Source organism: Callithrix jacchus, chromosome 6, assembly GCF_049354715.1.
Source record: "Callithrix jacchus isolate 240 chromosome 6, calJac240_pri, whole genome shotgun sequence".
NCBI lineage: Eukaryota > Metazoa > Chordata > Mammalia > Primates > Cebidae > Callithrix > Callithrix jacchus.
In genome coordinates, this window is record NC_133507.1 from 105906032 (window position 1) to 105925631 (window position 19600).

Genomic DNA, 19600 nt, shown 5'->3' on the forward strand with positions numbered 1-19600 from the left:
TGCAGGCACCTGGGGCTGGAGTTTTCTTCATGTGGAAGTTTTCAATTATCTATTAGATTCCTCTAATAGACTGGCCAGGCACAGTGGCTCACACCTGTAATCCCAGTAGTTTGGGAGGCCGAGGTGGGTGGATCACTTGAGCTCAGGAGTTCGAGACCAGCCTGGCCAACAAGGTGAAACCCTGTCTCTACTAAAAATACAAAAATTAGCCTGGTGTGGTTGTGCATGCCTGTAGTCCCAGCTCCTTGGGACTTACCTCACTGTCTGCCTCAGTGGTTGAGCTAATTTACACTGCCACCAACAGTGTAAAAGTGTTCCTTTTTCTCCACAACTGTGCCAGCATCTGTTGTTTTTTTTTATTTTTAGTAATAATATTCATCATTCTGACTGTGTGAGATGGTACCTCACTGTGGTTTTGATTTGCATTTCTCTAATGATCAGGGATGTTGAGTTTTTTTTCATGTTTGTTGGCCATACAACAACATTTTTTTTTTTTTTTTGAGACAGAGTCTCACTCTGTCTCCTAGGCTGGAGTGCAGTGGCACGATCTCAGCTCACTGCAACCTCTGCCTCCTGGGTTTCAAGCGATTCTCCTGCCTCAGCCTCCCGAGTGGCTGGGACAACCACACCTGGCTAGCTTTTTGTATTTTAGTAGAGACAGGGTTTCACCATGCTAGCCAGGATGGTCTCGATCTCCTAACCTCACGATCCACCTGCCTCAGCCTCCCAAAGTGCTAGGATTATAGACGTAAGCCACTGCGCCTGGCCCACTTTTTAATAAGGTGTGTTTTTTTTTCTTGCAAATTTGTTAAAGTTCTTTGTAGACTCTGGATATTAGGCCTTGGTCAGATGAATAAATTGCATAAATTTTCCCTAATTCTGATAGGTTGTTCGTTCACTCTGATGAAACTTTCTTATGCTGTGCAGAAAAGCTCCTTAGTTTAATTAGATCCCATTTTTCAATGTTTGCTTTTACTGCAATTGCTTTTGGTGTTTTCTTCATGAAATCTTTGCCCATGCCTAAGACATGTGCTTTTAACTGGCTGGATGGTATTCCACCAAAAGGCTAAGCCATCATTTATTGAGATGTTTTCTCCTCAGTTGGAGACAAGTGGTTTTGTCTCTCCATGGCTCAGAGTTCTCTATTACAGATGATGGTGTCCCCTCAGACTAGTTTATGTGTATTTAGAGACAGGGTCTCATCCTGTGGCACAGGCTGGAGTGCAGTGGTGCAATCTCAGCTCACTGCAACCTCTGCCTGGTGGGCTCAGGTAATACTTACACTTCAGCATTCCAGAATATCTGGGACTACAGGCATACAGGCATGCGCCACCATGCCTGGTTAATTTTTTTTTGCTAGAGATGAGGTTTCTCCATGTTGCCCAGGCTGGTCTTGAACCCCTGAGCTCAAGTGATCTGCCGGCCTCGGCCTCCCAAAGTGCCAGGATTACAGGTGTGAGCCACCATGCCCAGTCCCCCTCCAGCTAGTTTAAGCAGAAAGGGACTTCTTACAGAGAGTTACGTAGTGGGCATCATCATCGGGAGGGCCAGGGTGCCAGAGTTGGGTGTCACCCAACCAGGAACAACAAGAGACAGGGACAATTCCTTTCCAAATCTTGGTGGCTGCCACTTACAGCTTGGTAGCTATGAGACTGAAACAAGCTAGAACCTGCACTTGAGATCCCCACAAGAACCAATGTCACGACCGTGTCCAGCCTCAACGAAACTGCTTCTCATCTTGTGACATGCATCTGTCTCCTTGGCAGAACCTAGCTATACACGAAGCCCTAGCATTGAGGGAGCTGGGAACCCCCACACAGGAAGGCACACTGGGGGGTTACCTCCCCGACTCGACCTCTCCCCCTGCAACCTGACACTTGTAGAGTAGCCACAGCCCGCTGCACCTGCCTCTCTGAGTGTGTCTCTCTTGGGTCCTCTTTCCTATACTTCTGGAAAATGTCACGCAGAGAAGAAGGGACCTCAGACTTGGCTGGGCAAGCAGGACCCTGCATGATTAGTGCTAATTTGGACAGCGTCAGGACCATTTCAAATCCCTTTGGCTTTGTTAGGAGGCAAAGCCAGGCAGACAGTAGCCAAGGAGGAGCAGGTGGCAAAGGAGACAGAGGGGCAATGCCCAGCCCTTCCCCACCTCCACGTGCGGAAAGTTCCCACAAAGGCTGACAGTGTCCTGTATGTGGAGTTGTCCCCTCAGACACAGGCCTGTTAGGACACACCGGGCAGTCTCACGCGGGGTGGCTTTCCTTGGATGGGAGTCCACAGATGTACTCTCAAGGCTCTGTAAATTCTCTACAGGAATTTTACATCTAGGGGTTTTCATGTCTGTGATTGTCTAAAGAATCAATAGGAGAGTCACCTAAATGACCGCCTCATCCACCTTATAACTTGGGATTCTCACACATTTTTTAGTCTTTAAATTATAAAACATTTGAAAATGAAAATGAAAACACAACATGAATGATAGTTCCGGGCTGTAACAATAAAACAAACACCTGTGAACCCACCCCCTAAATCACGAAGCGGAACATCATCTGGTTGTTGAAACTGACCACATGCTCCCCTCACCGATCCCAGTCCCATCTCCCTGAACAGGCAGTGTTACTCTCCCAAATTTGTTTCCTTACCACTTGTTTTGTAGAGTTTTACCACACGTGTCTCTAAAAAAATACATGGCTATGTTTTGGTTATTTTGACCTATAAACAAAGGCAAGATGAATCTGGATGCAGTGGCTCATGCCTGTAATTCCAACACTTTGGGAGGCCAAGGCTGGCGGATCACCTGAGGTCAGGAGTTCAAGACCAGCCTGACCAACATGGTGAAACTCCATCTTTACTAAATACAAAAAATTAGTCAGGTGTGGTGGCGGGTACCTGTAATCCCAGCTACTTGGGAGGGTGAGGTAGGAGAGTTGCTTGAACCCGGGAGTCAGAGGTTGCAGTGAGCCAAGATTGCATCATTGCACTCCAGCCTGGACAACAAGACCAAAAACTCCAACTCAAAAAAAAAAAAAAAAAAAGGCAAGATGCTCTATGCTTTCTTCTGTGACTTTCTCTTCCCTCCACAAACGGCATTTCTGATTCCCCACGTGATAAACGCAGCTGCAGCTCCTTCCTTTCCCCTTCACGGCGTCGAGTATGTGGGGAGTCTGCAGTTTCTTGACCCCTTCCCCTCCCCTGGCGCCTTTGGGCTATGTCTTGTTTTGCCACCCTGCTCCAGGGTGTGCCCCAGCAGTGGGCCTGCGGGTTGTAAAGTATACGCATCTCTTCCGCTTTACAGACTGTTTTCCACATTGGTCATGCTGCTTGTAACTTTAGGGTTAATAGAAGCCAAAAGACTCACTGAGTTTGCACAGATAAAAACGGAGAAGCCAAGGTTGGACCCCAGGTTGGTTCCACAGCCAAGTTCACTCCCCGACTGACCCCACTCAAATGCCCACAGGACAAAGTGCAATGGCTGCCAGGATGTGCAACCATTCATTTATTTTTATTTTTTATTTTTTTGAGATGGGGTCCTGCTATGTTGCCCAGGTTAGTCTCAAACTCCTGGGATCAAGGGATCCACCCACCTCACCTCAGCCTCTCAAAGTGCTGACATTATAGGCATGAGCCACTGTGCCCAGCCATGTGCTTTCTTTTTTTTTGAGATGGAGTCTCTCTCTGTCACCCAGGCTGGAGTGCAATGGCATGATCTCAGATCAAAGCAACCTCCACCTCCTGGGTTCCAGCAATTCTCCTGCCTCAGTCTCCTGAGTAGCTGGGATTACAGGCATGCATCACCATGCCAGGCTAAGTTTTTATACTTTTAGTAGAGATAGGGTTTTGCCATGTTGGCCAGGCTGGTCTGGAACTCCTGGCCTCAAATGATCTGCCTACCTCGGCCTCCCAAAGTGCTGGGATTATAGGAATAAGCCACCATGCCCAGCCAGGTGCTCTTATATTTCAGTGTTTACAAATATCTCATCAGGGAGATACTGCTGCTAGAGGCACTTTTTCCATGCAGAGGAAGAAACTGAGGCACAAAGAGTGAAATAACTTGCCACAGTCATATAAGAGCTAGGATTTGAACCCAGGCAGTTTAGTAGCAGCCACTGTGTTCTCAAGGACCATGACAGGGCTCCTGACTAAATAGAAAAGCTCTAAATCCCGAGTCATTCATTCATTCATTCATTCATTGATGCATTCATCCTGCACCTACCAGGGGCCATGCTAAGTGTTAGGAATACAGAGGTCAAGGATGCAGGCCCAGTTCTTAGCCACAGAGATGACTACGATGACAAATAATTGCAGAAATAGATACAAAATGCGTGACAAGTGTCAGGAGGGAAAAGTAAAAGGATCTAATTTAGAATATTCTCCAAAGAAGGAAGCGGCCTAGCATTTAAGCTGGACCTGAGGGATCTGTGAAGTTAGGCAGAGGAGTGCTTGTGCAGGTGAGTGAGTGCGTGTGTGTGCATGTGCAGGTGTGAGTGTAGCCAGGGGGCCAGGCACAGCCTGCAATGCAAAGGCCCCGAGGCCAGGAGGCAGTGCCTGGGGCAGAGTGGCACAAGATGAGGTGGTGGAGAAGTCAGGGGCCAGGTGGTAAGCCCTGTAGATCATGCTCAAGATTTTGAAATTTTATCCCCAAGAGTGTGTATGGTAGTGAGGGGTGGGTGGGAGGCATTGTAAGGTTTGACATGAAAGGATGACACATCAGGGGAGCATTTTTTAAAAAAATAGCAGGGTGGGCTGGTGGCATGGCCTGTAATCCCAGCACTCTGGGAGACAGAGGCAGGAGCATCGCTTGAGGCCAGGAGTTCAAGAGGCTGAGGCAGGAGGATTGCTTGAACCCAAGAGGTCGAGGTTTCAGTGAGCCGTGATGGCCCCACTGCACTCCAGCCTGGACAACAGAGTGAGACTCTGTCTCTAAAAAATAAAAAACAAAATAATGCAAAAGAAAACCCAGCAGCCATGCAGCTTTGGGGAAGAGGATAGAAGCGGCGGAGGATGTAGGGAGCTGGGAGCAGAGGGGCAGGTAGGAGAGGGTTCCAGCAGCATCTGCTCAATGGGAGATGGGTTCCCAGGGGCTGCAGAGGATGCTGAAGGGGGAGTGGAAGGTGGGGAGAGCCTGGCATCAGTATCCGCAGGCTAGAGGGCAGTAAGCAGTGGGAAACTCACAGGAAAGGCGGGCCTGACAGCACTTGGTTTGAGGAGGCTTCTGGCAGGCGTGGGGGATGGGGGGTGAACAAGAGGGGATGCTGGCCCCATCCTGTCCCCAGCCCTGTCATCCTCCCCGTGGGGAGAGGTGCCGAGAAGCCCACGGTTGTCATGTGAATCTTTCGCGTGGACTGGGGGGTGATGGGCAGAGACATTACATCCGTTGTTCATTTGTGCAGAACTTTGTGGAGCGTGATGTGTCAGAAACCAGGGCAGGGACCTCCATGATAGTAACACTATAGGAATGATGAGGGCTGACATTTGCTGAGGCTCCCGGAGGTGTGTCAGGGACTTTAACGCAGTGTGCTAACCCTCACACCCTCACACACGCCCCCCAGCCCTACCTCCCCAATTCTCATCTCCTAGGGTTTCACAGAGGAAGAAACTGAGGTCGTCCTAAACTGGAGTCATTTGGCTCAAGTCACACCCACGCTTCAAAACAGGGTTGAATTCAAGCCCTAGATTCCGGCACCCAGGTGGGCCTTTCCCCCACCAGGCCCAGTGAGCAGCTCCCGGGAGTGCTGTGGAAATGTTTACCACGGGCTTGGTGTCCAGCAGCTGGGCCTGCCTGTGACCACAGCCCACCTGACCTTGCTAACAAGTCAGGTGGCTGGAAATGGAACGGAGGCTCAGGGAAGGGACAGAGTGACAAAGCGAGACTCTGGTTCAGTCTAGAGCTAGACTTCCTGGGTTTGAATCCCAGCTGTCTTATGAGAGACCTGTGACCCCAGGCAAGTTACTCAGAGTCTCTGTGCCGCTGTTTTCCATGTGCAAAATGGGAATTATCATAGGAACTGCCTCACGGGGTTGTTGTGAGGATTAAATCAGAAAGCTTATCGAAGCATCCAAACAGTTTGGTGGGTGGTTTCTGTTTTGTTATTTTGAAACAGGGTCGCCGGCTGTCACCCAGGCTGGAGTGCGGAGGTGCCTTCAAGGTTCACAGCAGCCTCGATCTCCGGGGCTCCAGCGATCCTCCCACCTCCACCTCCTGAGCAGCTGGGACTTATCTGCCACTACACCCAGCTAATTTTAAAAACTTTTTGTTGAGATGGGGTCTCCTTCTGTTACCCACACTGGTCTTGAATTCCTAGGTTCCTTCGATCTTCCTGCCTCAGCCTCCCAAAGTGCTGGGATTACAGGCATGAGCCACTGCACCTGGCCAGCTTGGAGTAGTAAGCACACAAAGGTCCCAGCTCTTGTCCCCACTGAAGAATGAGCAAGTGTCCAGGGGAATGGCAGGACGCAGACAGGAAAGCAGGAGACCAGAGGAGAGGCATGGCCTGGTTGCTGGCCCTGGACATACCTCCGGAGCCTTCCAGGTCCTCACGATGGGGTCGCAGAGGCCACCTCGGTGCAGAGCCTGAAGCACCGCTGTAGCAGGCCACGCTGCCCGGCCCACCCAGACTGCTCCCAGGCACTTGGCAGGGCACAGGGGGAGGCAGGGCATCCCAGAGCTGCTGGGAAATGACCCAGGAACACTGCGTCTCCAGGAGCTCCAGGGCCCGCCAAGTCCGCCTGGAGGCCGGCCTCCAAAGCTGAGGAGGGCATGGCAAGAGGCATTTTAATGTCATTTAAACAAAAAGCTGGGAGGAGAATACATGACCTTTGTCCGTTCCTGCTTGGAGCTGCTGAAGTGTGAGTTAATAAATACTGGAGGAGGTGGGCTGAGCCTGCGGGGGAAGAGCTGTGCCGTAAAGAGGGAGCTCTGGCCCAGGCGGCCTAGGCCCCCATAGTCTCCTCTGCTAACAGCATCCAATTTCACTTTCAAAAGTCCTCATCCTCCCGGACCTACCAGCCAGTCATCATAGTTACCTGTAATGGCAGGGATGGCCTGCCATTCCTGATGCCACGCCCTGTTTTCAGCCACACCCTGCGGGATCGTCCCCAACCTTGGGGTCAAACCACCTGTTACATTTTAAGCAATATGCTCTCCAGTGGTTCCCCAACTGGGGTCCCCAGCCTTGCAGTGGCAGCATTGCTCCGTAGAGATGCACATTTTCAGGCTCCTGCGGCCCTACTGGGTCAGCAACGCAGGCCAGCTGTGATAGGCTTCACAAGCCCCCAGGGGTTCTGATGTGCAGCACTCTGAGGAGAGTCCTGGCAACTCCAGGAGAGATGGAAAGGTGTGAGGCCTGATGGGGGGACGGGAGTGCAGCTGGACCGAGCAGAGCGGGGCCTGGGTCCAGCTCTATCACTCACTGTTTAGCTGGGACTCCTCCTGTGCCTGTTTCATTTGGAAACTGAACACCACAGTGCATCTGTCAGTTGTTATCTCAGGACTGGTGTGAAAATCAGCAAGATGCCTCAGACCAGAATTCTTGCAAAGTGTTAAGTTCATCAGCCAGAAATGCTGAGAGCCTCTGTACCCCACCCTTCACCAGTGGCCTGTGACCCTCTGAAAAGTGGCAAGAAAGCGCAACAGGCTGCTGTGCCTGAACGGGTCCCATGCCCCAGGGGTTTTCCACTTTTGCTAATGAATTATGGGCTCTGACTCAAGGCACAGGTGTGCACGTGGGGAGGAAAGGGGGATGACGTCACCCTCCTGTGCATTTCCCAGTCCACAGTAGGAGGCAGGGCAGGTGACCAACAGAGCATTTCTTTCGGCCCAGCTGCTTCACTTACACCATCTCCATTAACTCTCATGGCACCTCTGCCAGGCAGTTATTTTTTATTTTTTTCTAAAGTTTTGAATACAGCCTGGCAGTTCTTAATTCATAAACGAAAAGACTGAGGCAGGAAGTGACCTGCTCAAGGGGGCCAGGTCGGAGCTGGGATTCCAATTCAAGTATCTGAGATCCAGAGCGCCCTCCGGCATCTCAGGCAGGGGTCCAAGGGGGTGGGCCACAGTCACTGGATAGTGGCACTCGGGATGTATCATGGAACACAATGGAAAACAACTTTTTAGTAAAAAGTAAAGCTTCAAAATATGGCCTATCCATACAACAGAATATTATTTAGCCTTAGGAAGGAAATAAAAAAATTTTTAAATGCAGGTGAACATGTGTTTTAAGAAAAATTTGCAAAATAAATTGTGATACATATTATGACATGGATGAACCTCAAGGACATTTAAGCAAAAATAAGCCCGACACAGAAAGCCAAATACTGTATGAGCCACATATGCGAGGTGCCTAGTCAAATTCAGAGACAGGAAGTAGAATGGTGGCTGCCAGGGGCCTGGTGGCGGGAGGAATGGACTTATGCCTGATGGGGACAGGGTTTGTTTCACTAGTGAAGAGCCCTAGAGAACACCGTGACGGTGATGATCACACAATGATCTGAGTATATTTATCACCATAGAACAGCATACTTACAGATGGTTAAGATGGTAAATCTTGTGTTTTATGTTGTGTTATGTATACTTTGCCTCAATTTTAAGAACTGAAGGAAAAAAGGGCTTCAAAGAAGTGGCTGTGGAGCCCGCCTGCTCTGGAGGCCGAGATTTCTCCTGCTTCCACCTTTTCTGGGAGCTACTGTTCTCACTGCCCAGTTGAGGAAATGGAGCCCAGATGAGGGAGGCCCCTCCTCCCGTGGCCCCACAAGTGTGGCTGGGATTCCAGCCCATGCATCTCATCCCCTTGTCACTGCACAAACGGCACAGCAACCCACTCCCAGGGGACTCCATCAGGTACATTTCCCCAGGTTGACCTCTTTTTAAAAATTAACATTAATACATATTTTTTGAGATGGGGTATCACTCTGTCACCCAGGCTGGAGTGCAGTGGCACAGTCTCAGCTTATTGTAGCCTCTGCCTCCCAGGCTCAAGCAATTCTCCTGCCTCAGCTTCCTGAGCAGCTGCTATTACAGGTACTTGCCACCATACCCTGCTAATTTTTGTATTTTTAGTAGAGACGGGGTTTTGCATGTTGCCCAGGCTGGTCTTAAACTCCTGAGCTCAAGTGAACCTCCCGCCTCGGCCTCCAAGAATGCAGGGATTACAAAGGTTGACCTCTTGATGTCACGACGGGAAAGAGCTCTCCTGATGTACTCCTCCTGGATCCTTTATTGAAATGGCTGTGTTCTGATGGCAGGGAGAGCAATCAGCTGTCTACAGGGCATGGTGGAGATACAGACATCACCAAGCACAACGCTGAATTAAGTCTTATTTATTCTAGGGCAAACTCAAAAGGGATTTTTTTTTTCTTTTTTAGCAAATCCTAGCACATTATTAACAAAAAAATCTGTACATTTGCCATGATACACTTGAAAGTGAAACAAATAAGATATAAATACAGATATAGATGTAACATGAAAAAGCCCAAAAAAACAAAAAAACCCACCCAGTCTGGGGGTATGGGGACCATGCGTGTGAACACAGTGCCAACAAAACGGTTTCGGTGGCTGATATTTTTCAGAGCATTTTAAAATTTCCAAACATTGTTAGCAAAGTCCTGGTGGGATTCTACAAAGTTCTTATTTGCTGACCTTTAAAGTGTAACATTATGCTTGATAAATAAAGGACGGCAGGGAAAGAAAAGGACTGATGAGACAATGAAGTCAGTTGCATTACCTGCAGAGTGGTCAGCTAGTGAGGCGCATAGAAAAGGCAGCCCCGTGGCATCTGCCACAGGTCCGGGAAGCACACACAGTGCACTTGAAGGAAGCTGCGTGCCCCAAGGACCGGCTGTACCCTGCCCAGACCCTGGCTGCAGGGGAGGCAGCAGCTTGAAGGAAGCAGGAAGTCAGACTGCCCGGCCCACAGTCAAGCAGCAGGGGTACCAGGGCCCTGGCCAGTCAGGTAGACAGGGAGGCAGAGACAGGCTTAGGTGCTCTGCTCTTCTGTGTTGTTTTTCATTGGAACAGGGGCCCTGCAGGGAGGTGGCGGCAAGGCAAGGCAGCTGCAGCTGTCAGGGTCTGGGGGGCGAAGGTGGGTGGCCTCGGCACCCTCCGAGTGAGGTGGTGGCGGCATGCGACTCTCCTCGGCGCGGCAGCAGCAGTTTTCAGATTGAGGCCAAGAGACCTGTGACGTGATTGTTTCTCTCTCTAGGTCGGGAGATTGAAGATTGGGCAAGTGACATTCGAGGCTAGCCCTTGGTGAGTACTATGAGGATGTCCAGCAATGTTCGAGATCCTTTATAAGTACGCTGGGGCCTGGGGGGCCTTCTGGGAGTCAAAGAGCTCAAGGAGAAGGGTCCTTCTAACTGCATTAGGCATAAAGGAACTCATGGATAACCTAGCCTGACACACATTCCTACAACAGAGGGATCAACAAAAGACTCCCTAACTCACTTGTAGAGTGTAAAAAAGAAATACCATTGATGACATACTAACAAACAAACGGTATTTAGCAACGAAAGACCTGGTCCTGCTACATTTGAGCCAAAGCCAGTCAGTGATGCCCAATCCCTTGAAATGTACCCCTCAAGTTCCCTAAACAGCAGCAGTGAGGTACCACACGTGTAAGGTGCACACACGTGTGCAAACACACACACACAAACACACGTCAGCACCCGGGCTTTATTGTTCCTGGGCATTATGGGGCCTTCATTTTCAGTGCATGTTTCCAAATACAACGTCAGTCTTTCCCAGCTTCCTACAGCCAATCCAGAGGGCAGGGCAGAGGGGTCTGCGGAAATGACGGTGAGAATCATGTGCTCTGGCACCCAGCCTCTGCTTTCAGTGCTATTAGGCTGCAGTGGGCTCTGCACCGGAATAGCAAATACCTTATTATAATTAATCTCAAAGAAGCATTTCCCTTATGGAAGAATCAGTTCAATTTATAGAATCTAATACAACAGTAAGAAACAACAGAAGTCCTCATGATTGCATTAAGAATTTCCATTTGGCTTAAGAATTTTACTCAAAATTTATTTAACCAGACTCCAAACCTCTAGTTACTTTTGTTGGAGTGATTAGGCCCTAAAGGCGTTTTTAGAGGGGGCCTAGAGGTTCCTTGAGGAAGGAAGAGAGACTCTAAATGTGTGTGTTTTTTTAAAGTGTGTTTCTAATCCTGTTTTCCTGCAATCTGGTACTCCTCATACTTACTTTCTCCTTACACAGTGACGATTTCATCAACAGACATTCAAGGAACTACTTCAGTTTATAAAATTTAAAAAATTAATTGTGATATCCAGTCTCTCTAGGCTTTTCTTTGCTCTTAATCCTACATTAAATGGAGAACGAAGACGCCATTTCCCAGACTATGTTAGAACTGAGCAGCTTGGGGAGAGCGCCGAGGAGAGGAGAGAAGTTAGAGCTAAATCAGAATCACCAAGTAGCCCAGGGATGGGGGTCCCGGCAGAACCCGCGTGATAACTCAGCAGTAAAGATGAAAGACTTCTCTTTGATCTTCCGTGCTTCGGGAACTACCATCTCAGACATCCCTCAATGATGCCATACATTTATCTTATTTTAGTGTCCAGATTTAAACTCGAAGAATTCCTTTGCATGGAAGCTCTGGGGTAGGGACCTCATCTGTGGAGTCGATTAGGGAGGGCTGGAAGGAGATTGAGGGGTGCACTTCTGATTCTATGCTAAGAGCCAGGGCAGTTGGCCTCCAGTCTGGATAAGACAAGCAAAATTCCCAGCGTTTGGTAAAAGGCCATCTTTAGACTGTTCTTGCCAAGACTTGATTCCCATTTTTAGTAGGTCTCAGAACATAACTTAAAGATGTATCACCTTTCATGGTGTCGGCTGTGAAAGGGGCCCCACACAGACCATACTCACAAGAAAACAGGCTAAGGAGGAGGGACACAAAGTAACACCCCACCCCACCCTCAAACCTGTTATTAACTGAAAAAAAAAAAAAAAAAAAAAAAAAATGCTACTTTCTACCAAGCAGTGGCCAGAGCGCTCTGGTTTTTAGAAACTGCACCCCACACGCACGGTTTCACCATCTCAGCAGGCTGCACAAGACATGTTTCAGTATGGCTCTTTTCTGTTCTTATTCCTTTTGTTTTGCATGAAGACTGCAATACAGGCCTTGCTTCCTTTACATTTAATACCAGTAAGATTCTACAGAAAGGCTGGAAGGGACCAAAATACTGATTGTAATAAATATTTGTGGGCCTCCTTGTACTGACTGGGCAGCCGATGAAGGGGTAGGGAGAGGTCTCTGAGAGGCACCACCGATTGCTTCTAGGTCTACACAACAGACAGGCGCTGCTATTAGCTGTGCGTGGAGACATCGGAGGAGGAGCTGCTGTTGCTGTTGGTGGTCTGGGCCCTCTTTATATATAAGTTTAGTAGCTTCATCTGAAAAGAGAAGATGAAAATGAATTAGCAGGAAGAAAAGCTATCCGAAAGTAGAAAACAGGAAAAAGAATCACAGGTGACAGTAAGAACACAGCAAGTCCCTTAGTCCCCTTGGTTGCGGAATTCATTATAAAAACATGTTCTGAGTGCCTGCTGCTCATCCAATGCATCTGCCAGGTGCTAGGGCCACAGAGGGAGAAAGGAGGAGAGGGAAAAGCAGTGGGCAATTACAACACCAGGTGTCACAACCAGGTGGGCCGCAGCAGCCCCTGAGAAAGGGATATGAGGAGCAGGGCCACACATCTCAAGGGCGACTGCAGCCAAAGGCTCCATCAGAGCCAGGGAAAAGCAGGGTGAGAGCCCCACTTCACAAGGGTAAAATGGCTGGGCCAAGCTCAGAGGGTAAATCCTCTAACCTTCACACCTTTAGCCTCTTGTGTAGCTGGGACTACAGGCGTGTGCCACACGCGCCTGGCAGTACTTTAATTGTAAATGGATAAAACTCTTCAATCAAAAGACAGAAACGGGCAGAATGGATAAACATGTGATTCAATTATGCTGTCTATAAGAAATTCACTTTAGATCCAAAGACACAAATGAACTGAAAATGAAAGGATATAAAAAGATATTCCATGAAACAGTAACCAAAGAGAGCAAGACTGGGTATACTAATATCAGCCAAAACAGACTTTACATCAAAAAAGCTTCTGGAGATAAGACTTTAATACCAAACCCTCAATAATGGATAGAAGAACCAGACAGACGATAAGCAAGGAAACAGAGGACTTAACGCAGTAAACCAACTTGATCTAACAGATGCGTATCGAAGTCAACAGAACATACATTCTTTTCAAGGGACACATTAAGCTTCAATAGATTTTAAAAGGTATCATACAAAACATCTTTCCCAACCACAACGAAATGAAATAAGAAATCAATAATAGAAGGAAAACTAAAAAAATTCATAAATTTGTAAAAATTGAGTAACATATTCTTAAACAACCAGTGGGTAAAGGAGAGATCCTAAGGTAAACTAGAAAACATATTTAAAAAAGAAAATTTTATTTTTGAGACAGGGTCTCACTCTGGCCCAGGCTGGAGTGCAGTGGCACAATCTTGGCTCCCAGGCTGTAGTCTTGACCTCCCAGGCTCAGATGATCCTCCCACCTTAGCTTCCTGACTGGTTGGGACCACAGGTGCACACCACCATGCCCAGCTAATTTTTGTATTTTTGTGTGATGGGGTTTTGCCATGTTGCCTAGGCTGCTCTTGAACTCCTGGGCTCAAGCAATCCTCCAGCCTCGGCTTCTCAAAGTGCTGGGATTACTACTGTGAGCCGCCACACCTGGCCTTAGAAAACATTTTGAGACAAATGAAAATGAAAAGACAACTCTCGGGAGGCAGCAAAGGCTGTGCCGAAGAGGAAAATTTATAGTTATAAATGCTTACATTAAAAAAGAAAGTTCTCTAATCAACAACTTAAACTTTATACCTTAAGGAACTAGAAAAAAAGAACCAAATCCAAAGCTAGCAGGAGAAAACAATAAAGATTAGAGATAAACAAAATAGAGAATAGAAAAATAGAGAAAACTGGCTGGGTATGGTCACACCTAAAATCTCAGCACTGTAGGGGCTGAGGTGGGAGAATCGTTTGAAACCAGTTCAAGACCAGACTGGCAACATAGTGAGACCCTATCTCGACAAAAAATAAAAACATTAGTTGTGATTATGTGTGCCTGTAATCCCAGCCACTAAGAGAGGATGGCTTGAGTCCAGGAGGCCAAGGGTGCCAGTGAGTCATATTGTGCCACTGCACTCCAACCTGGGTGACAACACACACACACACACACACACACACACTTTTAATTAATTTATTTTTGTACAGATGTGTACAAAAACAAATATATATATATTTATTGCTGTTGCCCAGGCTGGTTTGGAGCTCCTGGCTTCAAGTGACCCTCCCAAAGTGCTGGAATTACAGGCATGAGCCACCACTCCTGGCCCAGTCAAATAATTTTCAGCAAGTGTACTAAGACCATTCAATGGGAAAGGATAATCTTTTTAACAGATGAGAAACTGCCATCAGGTATTTATTTTCAACAAATGAGATACCCATTAGGATGACTCTTAGAAATAATTAGAAATAGCAGTTGTCAGTGTGATTGTAAAAAAAAAATTAAAAAAAGAAATAACTAGGAATAAATTAGGAAAGTGGAAAAAAATAAAATAAAAACATAACAAGCGCTGGTGAGGATGTGGAGAAATCAGAACCCTCGTGCACTACTGGTCAGAATGTAAAATGTGCAGTCTCTGTGGAAAACAGCAGGGAAGTTTCTCCAACATTAAAGACTTGGAACAGGTACACCAGTGTTCACAGAAGCATTATGCACGAGAGCCAGGAGGCGGAAGCCAGCCAGGTTTCTCAACAGATGAGCAGATAAACAAAGCATGCTATCTACACACAATGGACTATCATTCAGTCTGGAAAAGTCAGGACATTCTGACAAACGCTGCAACATGGATAAGCCCTGAGGACATTATGGTAAGTGAAATAAGCCAGCCACAAAGGACACATATGATGTAATTCCACTTATATGAGATACCTAGGGTAGTCAAATTCAGGGAGACAGAAAGTAGAATGGTGGATGCCAGGGGTTGGGAAAGGAGGAAATAGTAAATTATTGTTTAATGGGTGCAAAGGTTCAGTTTTGTAAAATGAAAAAAGTTTCGAACAGGGATGGTGGTGAGGGTTATATAACAATATAAACCATGTGCTTAAAAACAGTTAAAATGGGCTGGACGTGGTGGCTCATGCCTATAATCCTAGCATTTTAGAAGGCCGAGGTGGGCGGATCACTTGAGGTCAAGAGTTTGAGACCAGCCTGGCCAACAAGGTGAAACCTCGTCTCTACTAAAAATATAAAAATCAACTGGGCGTGATGGCGGGTGCCTGTAGTCCCAGCTACTCTGGAGGCTGAAGCAGGACAACTCGGGAGGCGGAGGTTGCAGTGAAATGGCACCACTGCACTCCAACCTGGGTGACAGAATGAGACTTTGTCTCAAAAAAATAAAAGTTAGGATGGTAAATTTTGTTATATTATACCACAGTAAAAAGACTGTATTGGAGAGGAGAAAAAGAAAGAAATGCTTGTTCAAGGTCATAAAACTAGTAAGTGGGGAGCAGAGACCAGAAGGCAAACTGAGCCCAAAGCTAGTGTTGCTGCCACAGCAACGGGGCATCTCTCCGAATGCACTATACAGGTTCCTTCCCCTCATCAGACCTCTTTCTGCAGACCCTGGTATCATTTACTAACCTCATCTAAGCAAAGGGAGAGTGTGTTCTGATAGGCCCGTAACACTGGAAAACAGGGAGCCATGGCTTGATTCTTTTTGTTTCTAGTCAAAGAAATTGAGACAGCACCAGGCTCTGCCAGCTACCCACCTGGTTGAGGAAGGGAGGGACTTTGTATTAGAAGATGTGTACCTGAGTCTCCGAAGTTTCTATGAACACACCAGAGTTATAACATTAAAAAAAATTTAGGCTGGGTACGGTGGCTCACACCTGTAATCCCAGCACTCTGGGAGGTTGAGGCAGGAGGATCACCTGAAGTCAGGAGTTCGAGACCAGACTAGCCAACAGGGCAAAAACCCATTTCTACTAAAAATATAAAAACTTAACCAGGCGTGGTGGCACACACCTATAATCCCAGCTACTTGGGAGGCTGAGGCAGAAGAATCGCTTGAACCTACGAAACAGAGGTTGCAGTAAGCCGAGATGATGCCACTGCACTCCAGCCTGGGTGACAAAGCGAGGCTCCATCTCAAAAAATAAATAATTAATTTAAAAAATTTTCTGGCTGGATGAACTAGGCTACCAAAGCAGAAAGATGTGAAGGCCAGTCTCTCCAAACCCCTGAGCCAACTGAGGTTGGAACTGGGGGAGGGAAGGTGCTGGCTCCTGGTTAGGAACATGGGCTCTGGACCCAAAGCTTCACCAAGAGTGGCAGCAGCAGGTCAACTGCCAAATGGGGAGGAGAAAACACCTGGATTTTCTGTCCCTTATCCAAAGGGTCAAATGAGATGATGGGACAACTCTCTTACTTAGGAAAGTAAAAAGTGCCAGACAAAACCAACGTGTGACTCATGTTATTTTTGGATGAATTCTCCATTTTATAAATCTATTTCCCTTTGTGAATTGTATCTCCTAGGTCCTCCCGGTCAGCATGAATCACTTACAGATCCCTGATGGAGGTAGGGGGAGGGAGGAGGGCTGGGGGACTTTTCCTCAGTGTTTTTCAGATAATTAGGGAGGGGATCTGATGAGCAGCCTATGCAGGAGTAGGGAGAGGAGGAGGAACTGGAGCACAGAATCAGGTTGCTCCCAAACCACGCACTGCACGCCTGCCTCATACACCTCTTCCAGCCTATCTGCTTATTCCTGTTTACAAAAAGAGGAAAGTGTCTCCTCTGGACTAGCGGTTCTCAACTAGAGATGATGATTTTGCCCCACAGAGGGTATCTGGCCATGTGTGAGAAAGCAGTGATGGTCACACTGGCAGGGGGCGCTACTGGCACATGTTGGTATAGACGGTGGTGGTCAGAAATGCTACTTCAGCTTCCTACCACACACAGGACAGCCCACCTCAACAAGGTGGCCGGAGTGTCAACAGAGCCAAGGTGGAGAAACCCTGCTCTCAACACCCCAGCCAGAGCTTTGCTTCCCCAGAACTCTGCAGAAGCAAGGCTCCAGCTATGACACTCAACAGCTGTGTCAAAGCAACAGCTCAATCTCAAATTAAATGGCCCCCTCCTCTCATAAGAGCAGAAGCTTCTGGTTTCGTGCTTTCCACTGGCTTCATCTGACCGAGTGGTTTATACAAAAAGAGGGGCGGAGATTTCAAACTTCACGAGATGTGCTTTCCCTACAGGCAGCCCTGAGGTCCCAGGCCCAGCTGGCCTCTCTCTGGGAGTTAAGGCTTCTCGTCTTCACTGTGCCTCTCCTGCCACAGCATGAGGCAGGGTTTTTAATCTGCTCTCACCAGCCTAGCATGTCAGATTTGAGTTTGTTTGTTTGTTTGTTTTTTAATTAAAACCAATAAACAGTCTAGCCACTCTCATTTTCAATAACATCCATTTTGGTCCATCTTTTCTTCCTAATTCCAGACACCCTTAAAGGAACATGAGAGGTAGCAGTGTAAGAAGTCTGCCTCCTGGAGTCAGGTCTATGTGCCCTGGGGCAGGTTAAGGGGGATGACCATGCTTACACAGGGATGTTGCCATAAACATGAGTCAACACATGCAAAGTACGCAGGGTTGCCCCGCTGGCTGTGGCAGGCTTGAGGTGAGACCCAGCTGTTGCCACTACTAATGTCCATGAGGGACTCAGCTCTGATTCAGCAACTGCGAAGCAAGCAGGTAAATTTCTTAATTGTTTCCATGAAAAATCACCTGGTTTCTAAATAAGTTGGAAATAAACTAGCAGCTCAAAATCAGCATTTCATAAACAGGAGTGAAGGCAGACTATGTTGTATAATGTCAGTGTTATCTTAAACTGATTTCACTGTACAGTTCATTTTTATATTTAGAAAAATGCTGGCCGGGCATGGTGGCTCAAGCCTGTACCCAGCACTTTGGGAGGCCGAGGTGGGCGGATCACGAAGTCAAGAGATCGAGACCATCCTGGCCAACATGATGAAACCCCGTCTCTACTAAAAATATAAAAATTAGCTGGGCATGGTGGCATGCGCCTGTAGTCCCAGCTACTCGGGAGGCTGAAGCAGGAGAATTGCTTGAACCAGGGAGGTGGAGGTGGAGGTTGCAGTGAGCCGAGACTGTGCTACTGCACTCCAGCCTGGCGCCTGGAGTCTCACTCTGTCTCAAAAAAAAAAAAATGCTTTTGGAGAAATAAGGCCCAGCTAAAACACAAAGAGTAAAACCTGTGTGGAATCCAGAGCTTCAGTCAAATGGATTTATGACAAGCTGGCAGAGCCCAGGTGTGTGTTATCAGCCCAGGTAACACTATACATACCTTGCTCCCTGTGAGCTGTGCGAGGTGAGGTTTCAGGTCTTCTCCGATTACGGAATAAATTGCCACTAAGCAAAACACACTGGCCTTACGCACACTACTTTCAGTGTTGTCATAACCCTAGAGAGCCAGAAGGAAACACAAAAAGGAAACTAGATCAGAGATTCATTCCACAGTCAACATCTCATCAACGTTTCCACAAACTCCCTCAGGGTTCAACCTTGGTCTTGTCAGTGACAACCAGGATAGACCTCAGCCCTGCAACGGAATCTAGAGAGCTTTCACCCCAAAGAGGTCACAACTTTGCATCAAGAGAAACTTGGTTTCTGGGGTGCAGAAGCAGGAGGCTGGTGAGTCCCAGGCTGGTCTCTGCATCTGCACAGGCACCACCTGTAACAAGCTGCCACCCAAGAAACATTGTAGGGGAGAGAGAATGAGAAAAGGGAATGAAGCGGTAAGTTAAGTTGCTTTGTTACCATTTCTCCCAAAGGTAAAGCAAATTTCCTTGTAAAAATGCCTTTAAAGAAATGAGAACATCACTCACTCTTGTGAGCAAAACCCCTCTACCCTCCACTGATTGCTGGGGAACATCTGGTGCCACTCCCTGATATCCATGTCCCATTTTTTAAAGACAGAGTTTCACTGTTGCTGCCCAGGCTGGAGTGCAATGGTGTGATCTCGGCTCACCACAACTTCTGCCTCCTGGATTCAAGTGATTCTCCTGCCTCAACCTCCTGAGTAGCTGGGATTACACGTGTGTGCCAACATGCCCGGCTACTTTTTATATTTTTAGTAGAGATGGGGTTTCTCTGTATTGGCCAGGCTGGTCTCAAACTCCTGACCTTGATTTGCCTGCCTCAGCCTCCCAAAGTACTGGGATTACAGGGGTGAGCCACTGCACCCAGCTGTCCATGTCCATTTGCAACTGGACCTCCATCTACCTGTCAGCCTCATCCTGGCCCACACCCAGCTGGGGCTACCTGCTGCTGTTCTCCAAACAGCCCAGGACTCTTCAGCCTCTGTGCCTTTCTCTTTGTTTGGAATAATCTAGTCCTCGACAGTTGTGTTTAATCCCCAACCCAAGCACCCAGCAAACAGCAGCATTTATTAAATATAATGCTAACTCCTCTCTACCTTTCCCCAGTGAAACTCCCTCCCTCACCAAG

The 19600-nt window shown here is 47.7% G+C and overlaps 1 protein-coding gene across 50 annotated transcripts in view; it reads right to left on the bottom strand.

Moving 5' to 3' along the window:
* Positions 1 to 9302: 9302 nt before the first annotated feature.
* The window catches only part of CLASP1 (cytoplasmic linker associated protein 1), a 289654-nt gene continuing 279356 nt past the window's right edge, over positions 9303 to 19600 (bottom strand). For all 50 annotated transcript variants that reach the window (XM_054257722.2, XM_078328019.1, XM_054257721.2 and 47 more), the window contains 2 exons: positions 18438 to 18554; positions 9303 to 12406 (listed from right to left, as the gene is read on the bottom strand). In XM_054257722.2, coding sequence (XP_054113697.1) covers positions 12320 to 12406; positions 18438 to 18554 — 204 coding nt within the window. In that variant the 3' untranslated portion in view covers positions 9303 to 12319. The remainder of the gene's footprint in view (positions 12407 to 18437; positions 18555 to 19600) is intronic.